The sequence below is a fragment of the Lampetra planeri genome, chromosome 12 (assembly GCF_965212315.1).
Source record: "Lampetra planeri chromosome 12, kcLamPlan1.2.h2, whole genome shotgun sequence".
NCBI classification, from domain to species: domain Eukaryota; kingdom Metazoa; phylum Chordata; class Hyperoartia; order Petromyzontiformes; family Petromyzontidae; genus Lampetra; species Lampetra planeri.
The window spans coordinates 10,878,857-10,898,252 of record NC_136118.1 but is presented as its reverse complement, the minus strand read 5'-3'; the positions used below and the strand labels follow the sequence as shown (position 1 = coordinate 10,898,252).

The following is a 19,396-nucleotide window of genomic DNA, read 5'->3' as shown; positions in this document are numbered from 1 at the left end:
CCTCCAGCGCCATGTAAGCCAATCGGCGAACTCCCCACTGCGTGATGACGTCATATACGCGCATCCTGTAGCCAATGAGCGTGACCGCGTAGGGACGGATGACGTCATGTGACGCGAGAGAGAGGGGGGGGGGCTAAAAAAAAGTCCATTGGTGGACGGGGGGAGCGGAAACGAAGCCGAGACGCGTGGTGCGTGCCCGTGTTTGTTGCTGCTGCTGCTGCGCCGCTGTTGTGGGCTCTTTCATCGTTGATTTTAGCTGCGTTTTTGCCGACAGCAACCTGTGCATTGCGAGCCCGACTGCCGTGAAGTCGCGTCAAGCCCACCACGGGAGCAGTTCAGCGCTCGGCGTTGCAAGAAAAGTAGCTGAAAATATCGGTTAGTGGATGTCCCCCCTCCCTCCACCACCACCACTGTCCAGGTCGCTTCTTAAAGAGCCATGTAAGCTCGGCCGAGGCCCTTCTTACCTGGTCGAATGCGAAACAGTTTCGTTGGAATAGGTTTCATTCTCTTTTTTTAAAGGAATAATTGCATCCTCGTGGGACAAGGAGCCCGCCCGCCAGAGAGGATTTGCATTCGTCCACGCCTGCGGCGAATTGGCAAGTTCCAAGATTAGTAAACAAATCGCGCCAAATAAAAGTTAATGCGCAGGACTCCATAGCCAAAGCAACTTTTGGATATAATAATAATAGACACGTGGTTGTTAATGTTCAATGCGTTAACTACGATATTTAATAATGGCTCGTTGAAATAATTCCGCCAACTTGAATAGGCGGTTAAGTGGGCATTCTCGGTCAAGAGCTGATTAATTACCTCAGCTGTTAATTAGTAGTGGGCCAATTAAGATGTTGGCAACACCTGAGGCTTGTTAAGCAACGTGCTCATTTAATTACAAATTCTGTGTATGACGTGAGTTGACCCGGGTTTTATTTGTATTCGCTTATTTGTATTTAAAAAAATGCAATTGTGTTTAATTTACTGTATTGTGTTTTTATTCTTTGGGTCACGTAAATAAAACATGCCAATTCGTTACTTGTACAGCACACTCTGTGTGTTGGAGAGTAAATACAAACTTAGTAATTGACTGAATAAATACAAACTCACTAATTGGCTGTGAGCCAATACAAACTTACTAAATGGCTGTGTCGGGTGGTGGCGGGTTTAACGACACAGATTTACGCGATCTAAACCAAAAACATGTTATGGATGATATTGGTCGCGAAAGCCTACGTGTTAAAGTGTGTATTCATGTTTAACGATACGTGCGACTGATGAGTGAAGCTCTCTTCACCCTTCGCCCGGTTCACGCACAACAAATCCCAACATCTGTCAGGAACACGACCTTAAAAGGAACGCATCGGACAGGCGACGTTTCGGGCAATGGCCTTTTTCATTAATGTACGTTAAAGTCGCCGCTAAGGTTCATTGCGCGTTGGAAGGGGGGGGGGCTGAGGATTTAGGGGCCATCGGGTTTGTTAGAGCCCCCTGGGGGACAGGTGTTAATTTAACAAGACGATCCTAGATCGATTAGGAATGTTAAAGTCCTCTTAATATCGTTGGAGATTGTGTTATTTATTTAGGTAAGAGTGAGTGGCAAGCTCGACTGGCCACGATGTTTTATAGATATTTGCCTTTTGCTCATTTAATTATGGGTAACGTTATTTGTGATTGCGTTTTAAACATAAAATTGGCATCCTCGTTATAATTGGTGTGACATGAGCAGATTGGAGATACAAAAACTAAATACACGTGCGGGTTTATTAATTAATTAACAAGACAAGATTCACTGGAAAGCCGAGGAAATCACGAGTGGTTGATTAATTAATTGGATGTTTGTGATAGGTTAATTAGGCTCGTCACACCGGAAGCTAATTAACATTGGAACTTCCATTTAACCCCAAAGCTAATTTTCCAGATGGGCCGTGCGAACTGTCTTTAACCTGCTCTGAAAGTTTCAGGTTCGTGTGCACTAATTTGTGTGAGAAAAAAATGTAACATTAAATGTTATTACAGTATTTGGTTTCACTTACGGGGTCGTTTATTTATTCCTAATACAGGACTGTGGTCTGTGTCGTTTACAACTCTGTTGGCCTACTGTTGGGCAAAGTCTTGGGGTCCACACAGTTTTCCCCAAGGGAGTTTTTTTAAAATATATATTGTTTTAAAATAACGTCATTCTGTAATCTTTATATTTTCCGAAAGTATCGTACATGTTATCAAATCGCTGTTTCGCCCGAATAACTACCGTTGTAATCAACGACTTGTTTTGGAAAATTAATCGGATCGCTAAAACGTAATTCTTGCAATGTAGTTTTAAGGAACAACGCTCAACCCAATTACAAATTTAATCCAATTTATAGCCAGTTTTTATCGTGTGAAAAACTGAAAAAGTAATGTGTAAATAACAAATAAACGCCAGTGCGTTATGGAAAATGGATAATTATGAGCTTTGCAATGAAAGAAAACATGGAAAATTTAATTCTGAGAACTTGAAAATATTCACTGCATGGCTGCCCTGTGTAAATTACGACACGGCAGAAGAGTGGTGAAATCATATATATAATGAATGTACACTTTTAATTCATTCCAACCAGTCGACTATTAATGAAGCTGCTGTCAAAGTTCGTAAATACGAGCACACCAATGGCATTAGTGGGAAATTACTCCACTCGCACATTTAAAAATATGGCATTTTGGTTTCAAGTTAAAGAGTATAAAAGTGCAGACCAGTAATGATTTGCTCATGCCACCGCTGGTGCGATGGCCTCCACTCGAACGAGTTCTAGAGAGCCGTTCAGAGGGTATTTTGGCTTCTTTCGCACTTGCCAAACGTCTTGGAAGAGTGTGTATGGTTATTTTTCTTACCGCTTAATGGCAGCCCAGTGAAGAACTTGCTGTTGACGGTGAACAGAAAGATATACTCTTGCGTCGTTTTGATTTCCAGGACCATCAAACATCAGTCATGGACTCGAGTCCGCCCATTGAGGATCTCTTGAGCCAGGACACCATGCAACACATCTACAATGACATGTAAATTAAGGAGCATTTTCACGTTACATCTTAAGAGCTGAGTAATTATTACAGCCCTTTTTGCTGTCCACCGCATGGAATTTAATGATTTAATAGTTTACATAACGCGGGCTTGCAGAAGTGATAAAAAAAAGTCCGTTGGTTAGTATTTACAGACCAGTAAGAGCTCTGTGTTGAATAATTGTACATTTTAACAATACAGTTGAAACATTTTATTCATAAACTTTTCTTGCGGTGATTTTGGCCAAGAGATTATATGATAGATTGCTTTCAGCTGATCTATGATGTTATATATGATTTGCGTTTAACACGAGTTGAGTTTATCTTTGCATTGCAGCACGAGTGGCAACTCAATGTTGAGCATCGACAATGTGGACCTTCGATTTGATGAGGCTCCTGGCAGCATGCTCCAGATCAACATGGAGGTGTTGCAGATGGAGAACAAGGTGGATGGCACTCTCTTGGTGAGTCACCACTGCATATTCAATGAAGAAACAGTACCCATTGCTACAACTTCTGTGCTGGGATATAGATCCAGCATCCATTATTTTGAAAATCCAGTGTTGCACCACAGTAGTAGCATCTGTAAAAAGTATTATATAAAATGATGTTAGAAATACGTTTTCTGCCTGGGTTCCTGGGATGGGTTCCTGGGATGGGTTCCTGGCTGCTTACCCTCCCACGTGGGGCAGCGGTGATGTCACCGTGCACATCTGCGTGATGACACGCAAAGGCGTGGAGAGACACGGCTCTATAGAAGATTCAACGTTTTGCTGGCTGGCTGCCGGAGAGGGACTTAAGGTCATGTCCAAAGGATGTGCGGGGGCTGCAAGTCGGAATAAAAAAAAACTCTTAAAACATTGCATTTTAATGGGTTTCGTTTACTTTCGGAACAAGGGTATTATTGCAATTAGAAGTGTCGCATATTGTGTTATGTCATTGGCTTCATGTGCTTGTTGTTATTTACAGTATATTGCACATCTCTTGATTCCACTACCCCATGCAGAACCATTGTGAAGCGTTTTCCGATATCCCTGAAAACGTTTCTCAGCAACCCGTTTCAACTTTTCCAACCTATATGCAACAACAACAACAACAACCGGACTCTGGTATCGCACAGCAGCAATACAACGAACATCAATATTTTGGCGACGAGTCGTGGTGTGAGAACCAGGGCCTCTCGTGCATTGCTCCTATGGTGGCAAACTCCACAGCGGGATTTTGTCCAAGCACCGAGCCCATCCTGTGCGGACCCATGGTGTCCCCCTCACTACCTTTAGAAATGCCTGGCCAGTTGTATGGCTCAACCATTCCATCAAATACCGACTACAAGGGCCCTTTCAACTTTACGGTCAACTTCTCTCCATCCAGCACTGCCAAGTCTGCCACCTGGACTGTGAGTACCAAAGATATGTTGCTGCTCATTGATAACTATGTAGTGTATCATGATGTGTTGTCATTGTCAACCTGTGACTGCTCACCAATGCTGGGCAAAAGGCCGCCCCAATATTCATCGATTTTTTTGCTTGGTTTTGACTGTTCAGTAGTGGCCTCCGAACTGTTTGATTTCATTGCACCGTCTATTCCACTGTTCTTCCTCTGCTTCTTTTGCCATCTCATCCATTGGTTCTGATGTGTTGTATCATTATATTCCCCCATGTGATATGTAATCTGCAAATGGATTTAGAATTGCTTTCAATTTAGTGCACAAGGCTGGAACTTATATGGTATTGACAGCTGGTTTTAATGGAATATTTTATTTGTACAATAACATGTTGCTGTTGGATTGGCCACTATTTTGTGATTACCATATTTAGTAATGAATAGGAAAGCAAGTTTATTTTTTACTGTTTTTGACTTTAGTTCTCAACAAAACTGAAGAAGCTATATTGCCAAATGTCCAAGATATGCCCTGCAGAGATACGGACTTCAACCCTGCCACCTCAAGGCACCATCATCAGAATCATGGCAATGTTTAAGAAATCGGAGCACATTTCTGAAGTTGTACGTCGTTGTCCTACTCACCAGCAGAGCCCAGAGTTGAATCACGGTTAGTGGGCATCACTTGCATCTTTGTTCACAGAGCTATCTATATATATTTGCATTTCAAATAGGTTGGTGTCTATATTTTAGCATTTGTGTTTGTGTGTGCGTGCGCAGGAAGTATTGCCCCTGTTACTCACCTGATCCGTGTGGAGGGTAATCGCAATGTTCGCTATGAAGAACATCCGGTGACGGGCCGCCAGAGCGTAGTGATGCTTTTTGAATTCCCACAGGTGTGGCTTAGTCGCTGGTGCCTTATAATCATATGTTTCCAGACATTTCTTTGCATATCTAGCTGTAGCTGTTAATTTGATATTAAAAGGATGGAGGCTGTAAATGTTACCACTTTAAAGACTTAAAAATAAATGTAAAAACATTTTTTACCTGAAATTTCACCTGCATATTAATGGGTGTGTGGTGGGTCTTTCCCTTGATGGTGTAGGTGGGAACAGATTTTACCAAGGTCATGTTCTGCTTCATGTGTAACACAAGCTGCCTTGGGAGTATGAACCGTCGGCCCATCTACACTATCTTGACGATGGAGACCCTGAAGTACGTGGCAGCCCATGCTGAGCTCATTATCAACCATCAGGCCACACAAAATATTGGGGGGGGGGGGGGGGTGCATTGGCTTTTTGTATTATATTTTATGAGCTCTTATAAGGGGAGATTCTTTGTTTGTTTGTATCAGTACACTAGGCTTGCCCAAGACTTATTGTTAGAGCTATGGTGTTAACAGGTTTCCAAATGTCAGGAGGCACGTATCAAAAGGGTCCAAGGCAGTCGTCTTTTTACAAAAACTTTTGCCTATAGGTTGCAGGTGCTTGTGTCAGTTACTTTTAGAAAACCATTAACTGATTTTGCTGTTTAAAGACAATGACGATTAATAAAAGTGGACTTGGGTAGGACATGCCATTAGCAGAGATTAAGGCGTGTGTTCGAGCCTAATGACAGTGGGAGTCAGGAGGAAAACACTTCGTAGGTGAGTGATGAGATCAGCTCGTGTGCAGGAGTTAAATGGATAGTTGCATCGTAGGATGATGCAGTAATTGTTGAAGGCTTGGAGAGACCATACTGTAGTGGATGGGTCATGGCTCTGATGATGACAGTTGCTGTGAGAGTTGTATTTTACCTAGTTACAATGCCATTGGTCAGTCTAGTTAATGGGTGGCACAGATGCTAATGGAACAGCAATGCAATTTTGAGGGTGTGGAATTTAGCCTGTATGTACAAAACTTGAGAACCCTAGCTACATAAAATGTCTGCTGCCAATTTTATAGGGCTGAACATTGAAAATGTCTGATAAGTATACAATTATTGCGATTACCATTTCTCTATAGTCGTGGTTGAAGAGACATTCTAATGTTTTTAAACTATTTTATGTTTTCCTGTAATTTCTTGAAATTCTCTTCTGGCTGGTTAAGTAAAAACATGCCTTACAATGGCTGCCCATTAAACAAATGTAATGCATTTGTTTTCTGGGCATTTGTTTTAGTGGCCAGGTACTGGGCCGATTCTGCTGTGAGACCCGAGTGTGTGCTTCGCCGGGGAGAGATAAAAAAATGGACGAGCAGCGCATGCAGAAGGACGATCAGGAGCGGCAACAGCAGCAGCCTCCTTCACCCACCACACAGAATTCACCCACCACGCAGAATGCACCTCAGTCTGTGCAACAGTATCCTACCTTGGCAGAGGCAGAAACCCAGACTTCTCAGCCGACCAATCAGCCTCCACAGGCTCAGCCAGTTGAGCACACCCCACAAGTGCCTAAGTCGTCTTCTGGCAGCAGTCAGCCACCGAGTGGAGAGCCGACTTCTGATACAAGCTCCCAAGGTGATCACTTGACTGTCCCTTTTTCACACACACATGCTGTCTAGCTATTAAGACACATTTGAGGTTTTTGTAAATTATATAATTTCAATGTATTAATCTGAAAGAAATTGTCTCTGCGTGTACTCTCCTTACCCGTCCGCTTTTTGCCAATTAACCAAATTCTCAGGCTGCAAGAAAGTGGTACATGATATGCTGATGATTTCAAGCAATGGTGGAAACAAGCGGCCATCCGATCAAGAAGACATATTTCCCCTCCTGGTAGTTACATACTTTCGTTTAAATTCCTCGCAATCACATTTCACAATAAGCATTTTATGTTTTAAAGAATTTGCTCTGCGGTCTGTATGTAGGTGCAAGGGAGAGAAAATTTTGAAATATTAAAGAAAATCAAGGAAAGCCTGGAGCTGATGCGAATGCTGCCCAAGGATACTGTCAATGTGTTGCGCAACCTGCAGCAAAAACGGTACGTTAACAGCGAAATAGACAATCGCTGCTCGTGCGAGAGAAGTTTCCCGATTGCTATTGTAATTAAATGGTAGCAACAGGCTAGATAGTCGAGTTAACATGATTTTACCTCTTGAGTGTAATTCACTAATTCTTTCATCTGACAATGCTGTGGGGCACAATACACATACACGGCCCTTTTGTCAACCTGCTGCTGGATGGGGGGGGGGGGGGTCTTTCCCACACCATTGTTATTTCGACACAAGCTAAGGTAACATTCCATTGATATGGATTTCACAAACTTTCAGCTCTAATCAGACTGTAAATGAAATTTAATGTGAACATCTTCACCGAAAAAATGCACACTCACTAATAGATTTGTTGACATGACTTCGATGGGTGAGCAAATGGTGTGCCTCAACGGACAAAGATCATGAAATAACATTAACAGACCAATAGCATTCGTAAAACAGACACATAAACATTGAGATAAAACATATCACACAAAGTAAAACTAAGCAACCAAGTCAGCACCTCCGATTAGCACGATTTGCTACGTACAGTACGAAAGAAGTTCTACATACAACATAAAACAATTCAGTAGGCATGCATAGAGATTGAAATGGACAGTCGACAGAAACCCAAATAAAACCATGATATAGCTGGACGAACAAATGGGCATCCTGACAGTTCCAAATTAAGCACAACACATGCACACCAATACACACAACTCCCCCCTCTTAGTTAATTGGCTGACCCCGGGTGCCCCCTCCAAGTGAGTAATTAAACTAAAGTTTAGTGCACCTGCAGATTCTCATTGTCGCGATGAGGCCTGGGGAACACACACTGATCGAAAGGAGAGACTGATGCGATTGTGGCAATTTCACATATCCGTGTTGGCATCAAGTTCATCCGTTGTGGCATATCACTTGAGAAAGTGGCAAGCGTACACATACACATCATCAATCTACTGCTGGATGTAGTGCCACGAAGATCGAGCGGGCTCGAAAGTGTTCCGTAGAATGAGTGAGGTTGAAGCACTGATTTAGCTGCAGGCGATTTCAAAGAGTGGGATGTACTTAACTATAGGTGAATCATGTTTTCTCCTGGAAGAATAATTTTAAATCATTCACAGAGAATGTTATGTATTATTACAACCAAATACATTTCACAACGGTTTATTAAATCTGACATCCTGCACCGAAATTTTAATTTGAAGCTGCTATTTGTTTGCCTGTTGACTGTTCTACTTTCAAACAGCCATTATTCAATTCATGTTTATGGTGATGCAAATCTGTCTTGATTTTAAAATCTGCTACCCCATTATACACTGCACAACTGCATAATGGAATCTGACATGTTACATACAAATCTGAATATGAAGGTACTATTGGTTTCCCAGTGACACTTGCTCACCTACTTTCAAGCCGTCATTGCCATCCGGTTAGAGCAATGCAGTGCGAAGTCTGTTCCAATTGACGTGATTGACAAACGGCTTCCTATTGGATGCACTAAAGTGCTGTTTTTTTTATTTTGGATTCGAAATGTTGGAAAGGCAATACTTGTTTGCAAGATCACCTCGGGCAAGAGAAACATTTTTTATTGTGTTAATATGTTCCTCTGACGTACTATATGGGAGATGCTGAGCATGACAGATGCATGGACACTGAACTTTCTATATAATTCCCCACTGGTATGTGTGAGTTGGTAAAGGGGTGAAGCATAAACATATACAGTATGGATATTTTTGCATGGCTACCTGTGGGCAATGTAGCCCCACAATAGCCTATAACCTGTGTTTTATATAGGATGGTCACCCACGCTGAATCCAACTTAGCTTATGAGATCAGATGCATTGCAGTTGATGTTGTGATAAGCATGTGGGGCATTATCAGAGTTTAACTCATTGGAATGTGGATTATATCTTAATATTTTAACTTTAATCACATGTCCATCTTATGATGCAAATCCAAAATATCTAAAAATTATTTCCAACTTCAAAAATTATGCAATATATCAATATTCAGTATCTAGGTAATATAAATAACTCCCATGTTGGTTATGAATCCTGTGCAGTCGTTCATTGACCATCCAGGTTGTGCAATGAGAAAATATGCAGTTGTCATGTGCATCAACCACTTTTTTTCTTTTTTTTCTTTCTCCCTCCCAGATACATGATGGAATTGCGTGGAAGGCCGGCAAGCCTCAGCCGACACGGAAGCGAGTGTTCACAGGAAGTCTTGAACGGCAGCCAGGGATCCTCCAGCGCCGGCGTTGGTTCCTCATCAGGTATCACAAGCTCTCCTCTGCTTGGTGCAGCACATTTCTCTGCACGGAACATGGCATGTGGCAGAATTCAAAGACGTAACACAATTTGCCACAAAGTGATATGCAGTCCTTGGCACTTTTTGCCGTTGGTTTTGTTTTTCGGTGTGCTCACAGCTACTCCTCTTGACACCTTTTTTCTTTCGAAGCAGATTTTATTAGACTTGTCACATAATTTATGAATAGGGGAGGAATCGTTTTTTGTTACGTTATTGAAGACAAGCATGTTGCAATTAAGTGTTGTCACGACAAAATATGTTAGTATATGAAAATGACAATTGTACGCTTTTTCTAAATTAAAATATTGCTTATTTGTAATCTTTAATTGTATATTTGATAAAAACACATTGCCCCGTGACAATTTCTGATACTTTGCCAACCTTCTTGGTTCTTTCGGTAAAGTCACGTAGAAGGGAAGTAATAAAATAATAAAAATAAAACATAATAAAACAATTCTCACGACGTTTCGGCCACAACGCAAGCAGCCGTCCTCAGGCGAAGAATGAAACACCACCAAGCTTGGAGCGTATATTTAAGCTGGGTTAGAGGGGGGGAGGTGGGAAGAAGAGCGCCTAAACAAAATAAGTTGCATATCAAGAGGAATTCAGCATATGGAAAATGCGTAGGAGGTGGGCGGGGGGGTTCCAAATCAATACTATGCCCGTGCATTATGCAGGATTAGCAGCATCAAAGGGGGGGGGGGTAGCATTAACAAAGGAAAGGAATGTTAATAGTATGTAGCTGCAGTTACTAAACAACCACGTAAAAAACTAAAGTATAAACTGCATAACAAACTAAAGTATAAACTACATAGCATCATCAGTATACTTACTATACTCTACAATAAGCTGAGTTACTAACAGTAAGTAATACATAAGAAATTCTACGTTGTAAAAATTATATAATATGCTTCCATCTAAACTTTATTCTCTTACATCACACGCGTCTATACCGTACTATATACTGCCATAGGCAAACCCAACATTAAATTACATACTGTATTGCTATAAACCACCCTATACCTTATACATTTTAATATAACACTATGTGTTATTCTACCCACCCTAATGTGTATCAAAATGGTTTATTACGTCCTTCCAGTGATTGCTAAGCCAGAATCCATCTTCTCGGTTAAAATTGTCTCTGTGTTTGTATATGTGGATCGCCTCATGAACGAATCTCTCATGATAGCCAGATGGCTTGCAGAGAACCTCTGTCTTGGAGAAGTCAATGTCATGTGAGCCCACTGAGTTGTAACAGTGATCTGCCACGGCTGAGGTGTTTGTCCTACCGTGTTTCAGGTCAGCTTTATGTTCACGGATGCGGTCCGAGACATGTCGTTTGGTTTCCACAATGTAACTGCTACCACAGAGGCAACTTAGTTTGTAGACACCAGGGTACTGTATGTCTGGAACCACATCTTTTACAGACGGTACCAGATCACAGATTTTATGTACTGTGTTGAATCGGACCTGGATCTTGTGTTTAATCAGGATTTTGGAGATCTTTTTTGTGACCCCAGCAATGTAGGGTAAGGTGATGGTCTTGAAAGGCTCCTCAACAGGATCCTTCTTGATGGTTGGAGTGATGGCTTTGCGGATTGTGTAGTCGGAGTAACCATTAGCCTTAAGAGCTTGGCGTACGTGTTTGAGTTCACTGGAAATGTGTTCATGGTCGGAGATGCATTGGGCTCTATGATATAGAGTCTTGATGAGGGAATTCTTCTGAGATGGATGGTGGTGGGAATCCGGTTTTAGATTAGCATCCGTGTGGGTGGCTTTCCTGTAGACAGAGTGGCTCATTGAACCATCAGGTCTCCTTTTGATTAGGACATCCAAAAAGGGTAGCTTGCCATCGTTTTCGACTTCCATGGTGAATCTGATGGCTGGGTGTATGGAATTGATGTGGTCGAGAAATTGGTCTAGAGCAGGCCGGCCATGTGGCCAGATGACAAAAGTGTCGTCTACGTACCTCTTCCATAAGGTTGGGCGTAGAGTGGCAGTCTGGATGGCGTCCGTCTCAAATTTCTCCATGAAGATGTTGGCTACAACCGGAGATAGGGGGGAGCCCATTGGGGTGCCCTCAATTTGCTTGTAGAAGGTTCCATTTCAGGTGAAGTATGTATTGGTTAAGCAGTGTCTCACCAGGGGGGGTACCCCAGCATTCAGTCCTTGATGAACCAAGTCTTCAATGATTGCGATGGTGTCAGGCACAGGCACCTTGGTGAACAAGGAAACCACATCAAAACTGACAAGCAGGTCGTCTGGGGACAGGGCAATCCCCTTGATTGTCGATACCAGGTCAGTAGAGTTTAGTACTGCAGAGGTGGTTTTTCCAGTGAAAGGCCGTAGGATTTCGGACAAAAAACGAGCCAGTTTGTAAGTGGGGGAGTTGATAGTAGAGACAATGGGACGAAGAGGTGTATCTTCTTTATGTATCTTTGGCAAGCCGTACAATCTTGGTGGCCTGGCTGCAGAAGGTTTCAACGAGAACTGTTTGGTCTGATCAATTAATGCGGTTGAAGCAGAAATGATGTTGTTGGTTTTGGAGACGAGGTTGTTGGTGGGGTCTCTTTTTATTTTTGTATAGCTGCCATCGTTGAGTAGTTCTTGAATTTTGTTGTTGTATTCTATTTTGTCCATGATGACAGTGGCATTGCCTTTGTCGGCTGAGAGGATGACAATGTCATCCCTCTTTTTTAATTGAGCTAATTCAAAACGCTCATCTTTGCTGATGTTGCTAGCTGGCATCTTAGCGTTTTTGAGGGTTACAAGATCCAGGTCCGATTCAACACAGTACATAAAATCCGTGATCTGGTACCGTCTGTAAAAGATGTGGTTCCAGACATACAGTACCCTGGTGTCTACAAACTAAGTTGCCTCTGTGGTAGCAGTTACATTGGGGAAACCAAACGACATGTCTCGGACCGCATCCGTGAACATAAAGCTGACCTGAAACACGGTAGGACAAACACCTCAGCCGTGGCAGATCACTGTTACAACTCAGTGGGCTCACATGACATTGACTTCTCCAAGACAGAGGTTTTCTGCAAGCCATCTGGCTATCATGAGAGATTCGTTCATGAGGCGATCCACATATACAAACACAGAGACAATTTTAACCGAGAAGATGGATTCTGGCTTAGCAATCACTGGAAGGACGTAATAAACCATTTTGATACACATTAGGGTGGGTAGAATAACACATAGTGTTATATTAAAATGTATAAGGTATAGGGTGGTTTATAGCAATACAGTATGTAATTTAATGTTGGGTTTGCCTATGGCAGTATATAGTACGGTATAGACGCGTGTGATGTAAGAGAATAAAGTTTAGATGGAAGCATATTATATAATTTTTTACAACGTAGAATTTTTTTATGTATTACTTACTGTTAGTAACTCAGCTTATTGTAGAGTATAGTAAGTATACTGATGATGCTATGTAGTTTATACTTTAGTTTGTTATGCAGTTTATACTTGAGTTTTTTACGTGGTTGTTTAGTAACTGCAGCTACATACTATTAACATTCCTTTCCTTTGTTAATGCTACCCCCCTCCCCTCCCTTTGATGCTGCTAATCCTGCATAATGCACGGGCATAGTATTGATTTGGAACCCCCCCCCCGCCCACCTCCTACGCATTTTCCATATGCTGAATTCCTCTTGATATGCAAATTATTTTGTTTAGGCGCTCTTCTTCCCACCTCCCCCCCTCTAACCCAGCTTAAATATACGCTCCAAGCTTGGTGGTGTTTCATTCTTCGCCTGAGGACGGCTGCTTGCGTTGTGGCCGAAACGTCGTGAGAATTGTTTTATTATGTTTTATTTTTATTATTTTATTACTTCCCTTCTACGTGACTTTACCGAAAGAACCAAGAAGATGAATCCCTGCAGTCACGAAAGCTTTAAATCGAAACTTTGCCAACCGTGGAGCAGATGCTATGATAATGCTTGCATGCAATGTCTCCGACCGAGAGTGTGCGCCTGAGAGATGGTAAAGGCCTTGATGAACAAGGGCACTTTTGTGACATTTTTCATCAATGATTACCACACCGTTTTAAAAAATAAATATATTTTCTCCCAAATTTTGACAAACTATTGCTGCTCCGAAGTGTCCCGAAATTGGAAGCCAAAGAAGTTGTCATAGGTAATCAGAGTAATATACATTCCATAAAGTTCACTCATGGCCTTAAGGCCTTGTGGCCTGTGGAGATTGTTGGCAACTATTTTACTCGGCTAGATTTCTCAATCGTGTTTTTTTAATCTTTTAGGACAACGGTGGCATCCACTTAGAACTTGGTAAATAGGACAAAGAGCCTCCATAAATATTCTGTATACAATTACTTGACTGGTCAATAATATGCTGATGAGACTTGAGAGAAATGTCTAAAGCCAATTGGGTGACATTTTAAGGCCATTTATTTCTAAATAAAACTGCAGCATTGAATCTATTGCGGTTTTGCAATAGCATTTTGATTATTCAATATCTATGTAGTATGGTATTGTCTATGTTTAACTTCTTTTTTGCACCATACGTAGCCTACCGTGCTAATCGGAGGTGTGGGGGGAAGGATAACAAAATACAAAAGAGCGGTTGTGAAAAAAATAGTTTTCAATCTCGTTTTAAAAGTGTACGTGGCTTCAGTGGCTTCCTAATATCGGAAGGAAGAGTGTTCTAGACAACCGCAGAAGCGCATCTGAACACACCCGATGCAGTAACCATCTTTGTTCGATGGTGAGCCAAAAGCTGCTGCGAGGTTGACCGGAGTTCGCTTGCTAGTTTATGCTCCTTGACGAGATCGGCAAGGTTTGCAATAATTCAATATTACGCGTATATGTGTTGAGGTGTAAATGGTTATATTGCGAATGCTCATCCACTGTTTGCAAGGCGTTGCACAAAATGGTCTGACGGCGGTGGAAGCGAATGGATCCAATGATCCCCCACGGTCACCTGACGGCGACAGCCCACCGGCCTGGCCTGAAACCCTGCCGGACAGCAGCAAGCCTCAGAATACTATTTCCAAGTAATTGGCGTTTAGGAGCATCATCGTCGCCACCTTTAAACATCGTCATCATTCACACTCTTAAAAAATTACAAATAAATGAAAGGGATTCAATGCTGAAATAACCTTTTCTACTGTTGCTTCTGCACGCTCCATTCTATTTCATGATGTATAACTGCTTTATTTCAATGGCTTATCCTTGACGTATTCTATACTACAACATCTTCCCTAGTCACTGGGTAGGTGGGTCGGTATCGGCCTCGGATATCCATGAAGCCCCACTCGAGTATTCTCATGAGCTGCGAGTGTGGCTGTCTTCAGCCGGAAAGCTATCGCAGCATAGATAACTTTTCTGATGAGCACTCTACGCTGCATTAGATATTTTTTAGTTGACTTGCATTGTTTTATAACACTCCTTTATATACGAGTCTGGGTTCTTCAAGTGTTTAGTTTTATCTGTGTATACTCGACTACAATACTTAAGTCGGTGGGTGAATTAAAACAAAGCATAGTTCGTAATGCGGTTTGGGCTGATTTTTGCACTTGGATTTCCAATAAAAAATGTCATTATTTTCCATAGGGATATACAGTACAAACAATGTAAGTGTTACTTTACATGTTATTTCTAATATAAATGTTTATGGAGTAAAAATGTGCAAGTTAATGTAATTCAGCCATACAAAGTACATTTTCGTGCTTCTTGTATTTGGTATTAACATTTTGGAGCCTTGTTTTTTTTTGTCTCAAGCTTCCTGAAACAAATGGACTGCTTTGAGTTTTTGGAGAATTTCACTTCACGTGGATTGTTAAGTCTCCAACAGCTGAAGAACTTTACTCTACAGGTAAGTTCCTTTGGGCGCTTCCATGCAAACTACGTATTTTTTTTTACGTATACAGGATTGGGATTTATTTTTAAGTTGTGAAGGTTTTTCTGCAACATAAAAATGCACCTGCGTGAGTGCACAAAGAAGCATGGAGAATATGGAAGGTTGGATTTACACTTGAAAAGAGTTAATACGTGAATACCGAAACAAACATAAGAAACATTGACAACTGCAAAAAGTAAATGGGCTTGGGCAGGGCACATTACTGGACAGGATTGTGGCTGGGAAACAAGACCGGTGTTGGAATGGCATCCAAAGTAGAGCACACATCACCAAGAGGATGACCACCACAGAGATTAGAGTTATGAGATTAGTTAAATGTGTAGTTGATAGATGGATGGTCACATAGCGAGAGTGAGGAGGCTGAGGAGTCCTGAACCAGTAGTGGGTAAAAAAAACACATTCCTGCGGAGGGAGCTGGTAGAAACGTTGGGTTGCTCGGTCAATGGCCAGGGTCAACGGCGGCGGGGTGTATTCCGCAAATATGGCCGACTGTGAGGGCGGGCACAAGCCGGCGTGAGTAGCTTAAACGTTGAGTTTTATAAGGGCACCACGGGGTGACCAGCCCCTCCCCATCTAGCCCCACCCCTCCCACCCCCCACCCTCCCCACCCAGCCCCTCCCCTCCCCACCCAGCCCCTCCCCTCCCCACCTTCCCCTCCCCACCCAGCCCCTTCCCACCCTCCCCACCCAGCCCCTCCCCTCTCCACCCAGCCCCACCCCTCCCATTTTTGGATGCACGACGGACGGACACAATAATCCCCTGTGGGCTGGTGGAACCAAGTGGTTCTTACCAGTAATATTGACTGATTTTGTACATTAATTACTCTGAGGAGTGTTTAAAATACACGTTATCAGAAATTTGAAGAATGTATCGCTGAACAAAATTTGGTGTATATGCATATTTTCTGTATTTCGCTGGATTTTAGGACTTGGATAAACTAGGAGTCCCAGAAGCCAAAAGGCAACTGCTACTGAGTGGAATTCAGGAGCATCATGTGTCGAACACGATCTTCAGCAAGACAACACTGAAGCGCTCGCCTAGTGAAGAGACCGTCCACCTGAGCCCCGAGGACGATGATAATGGCATAGACACCAAGGATGGCATCCGTGCCAAAGTTTTCCCAACCCTGCAGGCCTCTGGCAGTAATCTGTCCTCTGTCAGCAATCATTCTCACAATAGTGGCATTCCCAAATATATTTTTCGAGTGCATGCTCGCCAAACCATTTATCTGCCTCGTTCTGGCAGCTGGGGAGGCAGTAGCAGCCTGGAGGTGCCCAGGAGCAAGATGCGAAAATTGTCTTCATGCTCTGACACCGAAGAGGAAGAGAGGCTGGAGTAAGAAGAGGAGGGGGGAGCGATAGATGGATGATGGTGGGAGGTTGTGTGGACCATGGGATGCACTTTCTATGAAAAGCCCTTGGGGTCAATAAGCTGGTGTCGTTCCACTCTGGGTTTCAATAACTTTCTTTGAGCTTGCTTGCATAGTTTTTTTTACATAATGCAGTCAATAACAGATACAGCAGCGTCTTGGCTTCACTACCCAAGGGAGGAACTTGTCTCTTCCAAGAATGAAGTGAATGACTTACCAGTTTTGTTCCTTCATGCCATTTAAGTCATCTCGAATTTACATATACAAAACGTTTTGTTTCCATGCAGAGGAGATAGCCATGTTCAGAGCAATGTGCTTTTTTGTTGTGTTGCATTTGCTCTGTTCAAAGATCGTTTCAAATCTGCATCTTTTGGAAGGATGAATACTAAGTGGCAAGGTTTTTGCATAATCAGATTTTCTCATACTCCAGGAGATTGTTGTATGGGACCTGTATGCTATAACCTACTTCATAAAAACCAAAAAAATTCCAAAATAAAGTTGATTTGTGACATGTTCCATTCTGCAATGTTTTATAGACTTAGTTTGGTGCTGGTAGCAGATGTATAGAAAAAAACACATTTTCTACATTTAGTGTTTATGGAACTGTCTTAAGCGTATATATGCAGTGGTTTTTTTACAGGTAGGAACAACAGTTCTACACTGCCCACCAGGGAGTATTTGTCTGTCGTGCATAGCCCCTCCAAAACATGTACGCTCGCGGATTGGTTGAAGGCGTCACGTGACGGCGAGCTTTGTCGTGCACGAATGCGCTGTCCAACTAAGTTCCTACCTGGCCACTCCGAAGGAATGTGTTTATTTGCTATGGATTCAGAAACCCGAGTTTGAGGGTGATATCCGAACTGCTGATTCTTGGGCGCTGACCACTGGTGAAGTACCCGTATGGTCACTGCCTTCATCTTGGAGTGCATTACTACCCAAGGGAGGAACACTTGTCTCTTCCAAGAATGAAGTGAATGACTTATCAGTTTTGTTCCTACATGCCATTTAAGTCATCTCGAGTTTAACTATACAACACGTTTTGTTTCCATGCAGAGGAGATAGCCATGTTCAGAGCAATGCGCTTTTTTGTTGTGTTGCATTTGCTCTGTTCAAAGATCGTTTCAAATCTGCATCTTTTGGAAGGATGGGTTTTTGCATAATCAGATTTTCTCATACTCCAGGAGATTGTTGTATGGGGCCTGTATGCTATAACCTACTTCATAAAAACCAAAAAAATGCCAAAATAAAGTTGATTTGTGACATGTTCCATTCTGCAAAGTTTTATAGACTTAGTTTGGTGCTGGTAGCAGATGTATAGAAAAAAAACACATTTTCTACATTTAGTGTTTATGGAACTGTCTTAAGCGTATATATGCAGTGGTTTTTTTACAGGTAGGAACAACAGTTAAACTGCCCACCAGGGAGTATTTGTGCATCGCCCCTCCAAAACATGTACGCCACCGGATTGGTTGAAGTGCGTCACGTGACCGCGAGCTTTCTGTCGTGTACGAATGCGCTGTCCAAGTTCCTACCTGGCCACTCCGAAAGAACGTGTTTGTGCTATGGATTCAGAAACCCGAGTTTGAGGGTGATGTCCGAACTGCTGATTCTTTGGGCGCTGACCACTGGTGAAGTACCCGTCTGGTCACTGCCTTCATCTTGGAGTGGATTAAAAAAGGGCTGTTGATATTCTTGAGCTTTGATTAAAAGCCAAAACCTTTAAAGTACAATTTCAGGAATTGTTTTTCTAGATAAACCACTTGGAAAAAATGTATCCAATGTTTGAGTTTGCATACGGAGCCCAAAACCACCTGTACGTTTTGCAATGTTCTTTATATATTTTAACAATCACTGCCTTTCATGTAAACTGGTATCAGGTACATAAAGCGCATGAGACCGTTCAATTCGAATGCGCAGTACCCTGGAATAGCTACAGTATTGATTTGTATAAACAAGTTTTGACAATAAAAAAACTCTTTGAACTGTTGACACGATGTTTTCTGACGCTGTTCTTTAATCCAATGGGGCACAATATAAATATTTTATTTACCTTCGTACATGGGTTGATATTGATGGAGCGCAAGCGAGTAAACTTTGACGCTGTGGTGGATTGAGCGCAGATATTTGCGTCAGGGGGTAGCTGAGCGAATCGCCGTGTGATAATGATGCCTCCATATGTGTAAATCGGGATGTTCTGTTCTTGATCGCAAACAACAGCATCGATTATTTTGGAGGGGGTGCCAGATTTTAGAAAAACGCCTGATAATCGCTTATTTAAAATAGCTTATTTTTGCACGTTCTTGTAAAACACTTGGTGGTGTTTTTAAAATTTGTTTTCAATCAGACATTGGCATAACTTAACAGACACGTAGACAAACAAATATCCTACTTTAAAAAGTAACTTTGACTACCGTACTTACCACTCTTATCTCGGAGATTATGCATGGGGTGAGGTATATGGTAG

At 42.2% G+C, this 19,396-nt stretch overlaps 1 protein-coding gene across 1 annotated transcript; it reads left to right on the top strand.

The window, feature by feature from the left end:
* The first annotated feature begins 166 nt into the window (after positions 1-166).
* Positions 167-18,919, top strand: LOC144721681 (tumor protein 63-like). The gene is made up of 14 exons (XM_078599516.1): positions 167-375; positions 2,942-3,027; positions 3,365-3,491; positions 4,034-4,423; positions 4,891-5,077; positions 5,188-5,303; positions 5,513-5,622; positions 6,566-6,903; positions 7,070-7,161; positions 7,254-7,366; positions 9,518-9,636; positions 14,562-14,697; positions 15,425-15,518; positions 16,489-18,919. The coding sequence occupies exons 2-14, from the start codon at positions 2,960-2,962 to the stop codon at positions 16,900-16,902; spliced, it is 2,304 nt and encodes a 767-aa protein (XP_078455642.1). The 5' UTR covers positions 167-375; positions 2,942-2,959; the 3' UTR covers positions 16,903-18,919.
* Positions 18,920-19,396: the final 477 nt, after the last annotated feature.